Here is an 8,883-nt window from a genome sequence, read left to right as displayed (position 1 = left end):
AATTAGTACGGTGTACCAAAAATAGCAAGTGACAAGATCATTGGTTAGAAAATTAACAAAGATAAAGCAGAAGAAAATCAATGGACAAGTATTTTACATTTTCTTCCGAATTTCAACTTGTTTCTCTTTACGTTCATATTCTTGTCTGATCTTCTTCTTTTCAGCTTCAACAAGTTGTAACTTCTCGATGTTAAATTCCTAGAAAGCAAATTGAGGAGCACACAGTTAAACAAAGACCAAAGCAAAAAGCTTAGTAGAGTGAGAAATCAAAATGACATGTCATGCAATGAAAAATGCTTCTTAATTTATACTTATAATTCTTGGAGAAATGATGCTATGGCAACCACTGTGTTTGGTCGGGAAACCGATCTGTCCAGTAGGGATAAAGACAAGCTAGTGTCTGAAGAAAATATTCTCATCATACCATATGTGTGTTCATCTTGAGCATCAATTATCTTTCTATAACTCAATTTACATTTAATTAACATGCAGCTATGTCTGAATAAATATTTTTGAAGAGTTGATGCCTCTTTTACCTCTTTTAGTTCCCCTTCTAATGATTTCTTCTTCTTTTTTAATTGCAAGGGCATTCCATGAACATTTCCTTTGATTGAGAAAATTTTGATAAGTAATCCATCAACATATTTGGTATGCAATCAGTCCATATTAGTAGTGAGTTAGTTTATTGAATTACTCACATTCAGCAATGCTTCCCCAAGCTGAGTTCCACTATGATTTTGTTGAATCTCCAAGGATGATTCACCTCCTTAACTCCATTGGTATCGAGGCTACTCCGATAATCTCCAGTGAGTTATGGTACCCCAAAAAATTGATACTGGTTGAACATGTCTCACTGTGTTTGTTAAGGCTCTAAACTTTAAATTGAATCCCTTATTTATGTTCATTAACATCAATCACTCCCATACTTCCTTTTACCTATCATTTATTGACTTCTAATAAACAATATAAGCCATAGGCACTTGTAACATGAAGCAAATGAAAATAGGGCGAAAATCCAATTAATACTATCGAGAATAAACAGTACAGGGTTTAGGGGTGGTAGATCGCCATAAGAGAGCAGGGTCCTTGGAACGATCCCTTGGGAAATTTCCTTTAAAATCGCTGTGGGTTTACCGCAAGAGAATAAACAGTACGACATAGCTTGTATGTGTGTTATCATGCTAACCGTGACTAGTTCGCTTTGTCCAATTATGAGCGACAAACAGCAAACGAAGACCGAATAAGAAGAAAGCAAAACTAGAGGGAGAGATCCGGAAAGTCATACCTCTTCGGCGGAGATGGAGATCTCGTTGGCCTTCTCCTCCGCCTCCTGGCGGATAAACCGCACCATCTGCTGGATCTGCTTGGAGACATCGGCGTCGTTCATCTTCCCTCTCCGGATGCCTTCCGATCGTCTGGAAACGAGATCGGAGAAGACCGACCGCCACAAGGAAGGCAGCAGCAGGAATTCAAGACGACGGACGATGGACCAAAGAGGCAAGCAGAGCCACTGAGTTGCTTGCTATTGTCTCCGAGTCGCTCGAACCGAATCAGGTTCCGCTCCAAGTATTTTTGTAAACGGAACCCCAACTTCACATCTCAACGGTTCATCATCGTACTTTAACTCTCCGTCCGTTAGATGATGGCCGAGGTGCAATGAACCAAATCTACCGCTGTGGTGATTGGATGGATTGCGAATGCTAAATGGCAAGGGACAAGAATATCAAAAAGGCATCTCAATATCTTGAAAATGTTTTTATTCTATTGTTATAATATTTTTTAATTAAAATTATTTCAACAAACTTAAAATTATAATTAAAATCAATTCAACTTAATTAAAATCGTTGAAATACTATTATAATAATTTTGATTGAAATCATTATCAAAATTACTCAGATCAATTATAGTCAAAGATGTTTTAATTATTCATGGTGGATCAATTTTATCATCCATCACATCAATTTCGGGAAGGACTATTTGTTGCCTATGCGGGACAAGATAAGAACGTAGGAATAATAATAATAATAATAATAATAAAAAATCGTTGACCAATGATAATTATAAATATGTAACAACTACATTGAATGTATACGTCAATAGCAAAGTATCGAGAATAGCAAAGTAATAATAATAATAATAATAATAAATCGTTGACCAATGAGCTCACCATCGACAAAGTCATTCAACGGCAATAGCAAAGTATCGAGAACACGAGTTCAACCAATTCTTTCATCGTGTCCTCGATCAAGTTTGAATGATGGGCACCTAGACATGTTTCGCATTCTCTATAAGTGACATCATGATTTTGTTTCCTTCGCCGTGCACCTTCGGTAGAAGTACACGTGTTTTGCTGTCGTTATTCGATCGCGTGGAAGTGGAATTAACCATCTCGACTACAATTATATTCCCACACCGGCCACACGTGTCAAACTAGTGTTGGCAAATGAAATGAGGTCGATCGAATGGTTAGCCAAATAGACAGCGACGGCTTAAAATCAGATACTGTCGTTCCACGTGGCATAGTGGCTCATGTTGCTCCCGAGCTCCTGCTTAAAAATAGTTATGGCAATGGGCCCACCCTACCGATAATTCCCAATCGGCGAAGCCAATATAGGCGGCTGCATAAAAGTGGAAATTATATTTTTACAAAACATAAAATTAATCGTATAAAATACCGTAATTGACCCGGGATACTTATTGTGGCATTTCAAAAAGCACAATTAACTTTTAGATATTTCAAAAAACGTATTTATTTTTCATTTAGTATTTCCGTCGATCACTATCAACCACTGTAGTCTGAATTTTGAAGAACACCCTTGTAATATTGGATTTCAAATAATAATTATCAATTTGATTTGGATATGTCAGAGTGATTTATTCGGTCAAATAATTTAAATTAATTAAATTAAAATTTTATCAATTAATTTTAAGACGAAATTAGATGAGCCGACTAGGCGGACCGACCAATCTAAGTCTGTGATCCACATAGATCGATTTATGATGGGTTCAGATTGGCTTGTTGGAGATTGTTTCTTCTTAAATTTAAAATTAAAATAAAAGATCAATAGATTAGTGGGTTTGACATGATTAAATCATAATTCAAATTTAAAATTTTTATATTTTTGATTTTTTTGATAAACTTGTATGGGTATTGTTCGATTTCGTTGAAATTCAAATTCTTATTCTTTTCTATAAGTCTATTTCATCATAACCAATTTAGTTATACACTAAAGGCATCTTATTTGTTTTTGAATGCAATACAAGTTGATTGATGGAGTAAAATGAGAAATAAATGTATCATTTGAAAAATCGGAAAATTAGATACTGTCTTTTTAAAAATTCATAATTTTAAATTTATCCTTTTTCCTTTTTACAAAGAAATTGACACTGATATTTTGCAATTGAGGGTTTAAATCGTCCTTCCACTTCGCATCCCAACGACTCGTTTTGTCTGACAAATCCCTCGCCGTTGAATTTCCACGCGCTTCCTCGTCGCCTATATAACTCTCTGGGGAAGCACTTCGATCGATCGATCGATCTTCAACTACAGCACGGCGCCGGAAACTGGAGCCGATCCATTCCCTGTTTCTCGACAGCTACGTCCATGGAGGCCAATGTCTGCGCTGCTCTGCTCGCGGAGCTCAACCAAGCGAAGAAGCTGCTCGAGCAGCTGGAGTTAAATCTGTAGGGCCTTGACCTCTGCAAAGCTCTAACGCCCAGGATCGCTTCCTCCATCCACAACTCAATTCTCATGGCTGAATCCTTCTGCCTCAACGCTGGTCACGATCGGCCACCCTGCTCCTCGCTCGCCCTGCGACCTCACGCCGAGACGCCCAGGAGAAGGTAGGTGCTTCGCATGCACGCAGTTGTACCGACCCACATGCATCATGAAGCCGACCGACGATGAAGGATTCTGATTTAATTTGCAGGAAGTTGCCGGCGGTAGATTTGGTTCATTGCACCTCGGCCATCATCTAAAGGACGGAGAGTTAAAGTACGATGATGAACCGTTGAGATGTGAAGTTGGGGTTCCGTTTACAAAAATACTTGGAGCGGAACCTGATTCGGTTCGAGCGACTCGGAGACAATAGCGAGCGACTCAGTGACTCTGCTTGGCTCTTTGGTCCATCGTCCGTCGTCTTGACTTCCCGCTGCTGCCTCCCTTGTGGCGGTCGGTCTTCTCCGATCTCGTTTCCAGACGATCGGAAGGCATCCGGAGAGGGAAGATGAACGACGCCGATGTCTCCAAGCAGATCCAGCAGATGGTGCGGTTTATCCGCCAGGAGGCGGAGGAGAAGGCCAACGAGATCTCCATCTCCGCCGAAGAGGTATGACTTTCCGGATCTCTTCCTCTAGTTTTGCTTTCTTCTTATTCGGTCTTCGTTTGCTGTTTGTCGCTCATAGTTGGACAAAGCGAACTAGTCACGGTTAGCATGATAACACGCATACAAGCTATGTCGTACTGTTTATTCTCTTGCGGTAAACCCACAGCGATTTTAAAGGAAATTTATTTCCCAAGGGATCGTTCCCCCGAGGATTCGACCCTGCTCTCTTATGGCGATCTACCACCCCTAAACCCTGTACTGTTTATTCTCGATAGTATTAATTGGATTTTCGCCTTTTTTCATTTGCTTCATATTACAAGTGCCTATGGCTTATATTGTTTATTAGAGGTCAATAATGGTAGGTAAAAGGAAGCATGGGAGTGATTGATGTTAATGAACATAAATAAGGGATTCAATTTAAAGTTTAGAGCCTTAACAAACACAGTGAGACATGTTCAACCAGTATCAATTTTTTGGGGTACCATAACTCACTGGAGATTATCGGAGTAGCCTCAATACCAATGGAGTTAAGGAGGTGAATCATCCTTGGAGATTCAACAAAATCATAGTGGAACTCAGCTTGGGGAAGCATTGCTGAATGTGAGTAATTCAATAAACTAACTCACTACGAATATGGACTGATTGCATACCAAATATGTTGATGGATTACTTATCAAAATTTTCTCAATCAAAGGAAATGTTCATGGAATGCCCTTGCAATTAAAAAAGAAGAAGAAATCATTAGAAGGGGAACTAAAAGAGGTAAAAGAGGCATCAACTCTTCAAAAATATTTATTCAGACATAGCTGCCTGTTAATTAAATGTAAATTGAGTTATAGAAAGATAGTTGATGCTCAAGATGAACACACATATGGTATGATGAGAATATTTTCTTCAGACACTAGCTCGTCTTTATCCCTACTGGACAGATCGGTTTCCCTACCAAACACAGTGGTTGCCATAGCATCATTTCTCCAAGAATTATAAGTATAAATTAAGAAGCATTTTTCATTGCATGACATGTCATTTTGATTTCTCACTCTACTAAGCTTTTTTGCTTTGGTCTTTGTTTAACTGTGTGCTCCTCAATTTGCTTTCTAGGAATTTAACATCGAGAAGTTACAACTTGTTGAAGCTGAAAAGAAGAAGATCAGACAAGAATATGAACGTAAAGAGAAACAAGTTGAAATTCGGAAGAAAATGTAAAATACTTGTCCATTGATTTTCTTCTGCTTTATCTTTGTTAATTTTCTAACCAATGATCTTGTCACTTGCTATTTTTGGTACACCGTACTAATTTTCCAGCAAACATATGGTTCATTGATGTTCAGTGGTCACTTCATTTTGTGAATTATGTCAAAATTAATGTTTACATACGACATAGCCAGCTTCATTAATTTTGTGGTCATTAAGTGTAGTTCATCCAGACAACTAAGTTTGGAAACAATCTATGAGCTATTGTTGGTTGGTGCTATACAAACTAACACAACTCTTCTATGAAGAACATATTATCATTAAAAAGAGGTAATAAATAACACAATTACTTCATTTGCATGCGAAGGCAATCACAACAATGTCATAATACTTTGATATCTTGATTAGATAGTAACCTCATTAACTATGTACTTGATCCATCATCCTGACATCATGATTTCTTATTCTTAACTGCTTTAATTTTCCATATACCATAAAATTCAAAACATGTACACAAATATTTTTCATTTTAGCGTTTATTTATTCCATTGAAAATTGTATATGAAGAAATTGCTTCTCTATGTCATGTTTTTGTTTGTCACAAAGAAAATATACTGACCAGCTAAAAGCATAGGAACTAGATGCGTGAGTCATGCTGTGTCCCAAACTAAAAAGGACAATGATTGAAAATATAAATAACTGAAATTATGTAAATGCATATATTTTGGATTAGAGAACCAAGAAATATATAATATGGAATATAAATATATAAATTTCATCAACTAATTTATGGAAAGACTATATATGTATATAACCTTTTTAGATTTTCACAAAGGAATGGGATTGAGCTAACGCTTGTCTATGATTAGTTCACCTGTATATTTATGTCAGCTGTCAAATTCAATGTAATACTTTTCATCTCAACTTGGTATTTATGTAAAATATTTTTTTAGGAGCAATTTATTTTGAAATGTGTTACGTTAAATGAATAAGGACAAATTATTGAAAAATTTTAAAGTATTCATAAAGTACTCAAAAGGATTATAGACAGTGAAGTTGGAGTTCGGTTTGCTCCATAATAATCCTCTTGCCTTTTATATATTGTCGAGAGAAGTTTATTCTTTATATTTTGATAAGTTATCATCTAATAATGGATATTAAGTTATTTATGGTGATCAATGATAACATGAGTCTCCTCTATTGCTATCTGCAGTGAATATTCAATGCAGCTGAATGCTTCTCGTATCAAAGTTCTTCAATCTCAAGATGATTTAGTCGGCTCCATGAAAGAGGCTGCTGCAAAGGAGCTCCTGAGTGTCAGCCATCATCACATCTTGAATGTTATCCATCATGATCATTCATATAAACACCTATTGAAGGATCTCATTGTTCAGGTTTGATTCTTGTGCATCTTTTCTTGCATTACTACTTACTGACAGTAAACATTTATAGTAGGAAATACTTAGAACTCAGGTTTAGCTTATTTTGATATAATCTTTGAACTTGTGAGACTAGCATTATGATGGCATGACCTAAAGTCTTTCCTATTTATAGCTAGCCATTGATGTTAATTATTTCACCATTATTTTCCACCTTGATCTAACTAAAGACTACTAAGATTCTCTGCTTATAGTCCAAGCAATATGTTTTATTCTCTTTATGTGTGCTAAGTTTAAAGGATTGGTTCTTCAATTCATTTATTTTTTCCATTCCAAATTCATTGGAGTTGAAATTGGAATTCTTTTGTCCTTGTAGAGCTTGCTCAGATTGAAAGAACCAGCTGTTTTGTTGCGTTGTCGGACAGAAGATCTTCATCTTGTGGAGTCTGTTTTGGAGTCAGCAAAAAATGAATATGCAGCTAAAGAAAGTGTTCACCCACCAAATATTGTTGTAGACACTAATGTCTACTTACCACCTGCCCCTAGTCACCATAACGCTCATGGTCTCCATTGGTAATGCACTTTCAGAACATAGTCATAGATATCCATTTTTACATCCATGGGGATTAGGAGTTGAATACGTTTATCATAATTAAGTGTTTTACCCCTACTTGATTAATAATCACTTTTTTTATATAATAGTTGTTGAATGCCATGGAAAGACATTATTGTGTTGCTTGTTGCAAAGAGGACTAATTTGTTAGACAACCATAAACCATAATCTTAAACATCTAATGCGGGTCTAAATCCAAACACATACCTACCGACTTCAACACTTTTCCCTCAAATTGGAGCATAAATACCATGTCCAACTTAATACATAAACTAGAAAAGGATCCCAGCAAGGATGGTTCAAAAACAAAAGTTGTCCGGCCTATATCCCGTCCATCTATTCACTTAAATGGACACTTGGTATCTTTACATGGTTGATAATATCAATTGTGCTGTGTAAACAACAATAGTTAATCAAATTGTTTGCTCCTATTATATGCATCGAGTTAATTTGTGTGAGTGCAGTCCTTCTATTTCGTTAACACAAATCCTTTATTATCAGCTCTGGTGGTGTTGCCTTGGCTTCTATAGATGGGAAGATTGTCTGTGAAAATACGCTTGATGCAAGATTGGATGTCGCTTTCCGCAAGAAATTGCCTGAGGTACTCACTTATATAACTTCAGTGAATGCTATAGAAACAAGATTCAAGATATTCTCTTTGGAGTGAAATTTTATCCCTCTAATTTCCTGTCATTTTTAATCTACTTAGTGTTTGGATGGAAATACATATTTAAAAAGGTGATTTAAAAGCATTGAAATGAAATTTGCCCTTTTATTTTGAATATAAACACTCGATAACATTGCTTATTATTTTTTTTATCATTCAAAATAAGATTTGTTGAAAATGAAAAGTTAGTTAGTGTAACTTAGTCCCCTTCTGTGAAAGCACAATATATTTGTCATCATAAACATTCACAAATCTCTTTGAGAATATTTGTCGTCAAATTTCTAATAGTTGAGTTGTTTCGGTTAATTGCAGATAAGGAAGCATCTCTATGGTCAGGTTGCTGCTTAATAGATGGTTTCTCCATCGTTGTCTAAAATAATGATCCATTCGAGCACTTCTTCGAATATTCTATTTGAGCAGATGATTATGAAATCTGTATCGTAATATTTTTTTATCGTGATTGAGCCAGCAAATGCTCAGTAATCAAATTTCTTTGGAAAAGATGAAATACACAAGTTGTTAGTTCATTCATACGGTTGCACTTACATATAAAAAATCGATCATTGTATTGTATCGCAGCTATTTAAGTTTGGTTTAAGAGAAATAAAAAAAAAGTTTAAGAAAATTAAATTTTCACCTACATTGTTTACTATATATATTTTCTTAATTATATATTCTGTTAACAAGGATGGTGATGAATTGGTA

The 8,883-nt window shown here is 36.0% G+C and overlaps 1 protein-coding gene across 1 annotated transcript; it reads left to right on the top strand.

The window, feature by feature from the left end:
- Window positions 1-4,142: 4,142 nt before the first annotated feature.
- LOC141848268 (V-type proton ATPase subunit E-like) lies at window positions 4,143-8,709 on the top strand. Its single transcript, XM_074736321.1, has 6 exons — window positions 4,143-4,328; window positions 5,427-5,527; window positions 6,733-6,913; window positions 7,275-7,471; window positions 8,013-8,112; window positions 8,491-8,709. Exons 1-6 carry the CDS (start codon window positions 4,227-4,229, stop codon window positions 8,524-8,526), a joined length of 717 nt encoding a protein of 238 aa, XP_074592422.1. The 5' UTR covers window positions 4,143-4,226; the 3' UTR covers window positions 8,527-8,709.
- The last annotated feature ends 174 nt before the right edge of the window (window positions 8,710-8,883 follow it).

This window comes from Curcuma longa, chromosome 17 (assembly GCF_044706935.1).
Source record: "Curcuma longa cultivar G26 ecotype Majalengka, Jawa Barat chromosome 17, ITB_CL_G26_1.1, whole genome shotgun sequence".
In the NCBI taxonomy this organism is placed as follows: domain Eukaryota; kingdom Viridiplantae; phylum Streptophyta; class Magnoliopsida; order Zingiberales; family Zingiberaceae; genus Curcuma; species Curcuma longa.
The sequence above is the reverse complement of the archived record's forward strand: the minus strand, read 5'-3'. Positions and strand labels throughout refer to the sequence as shown.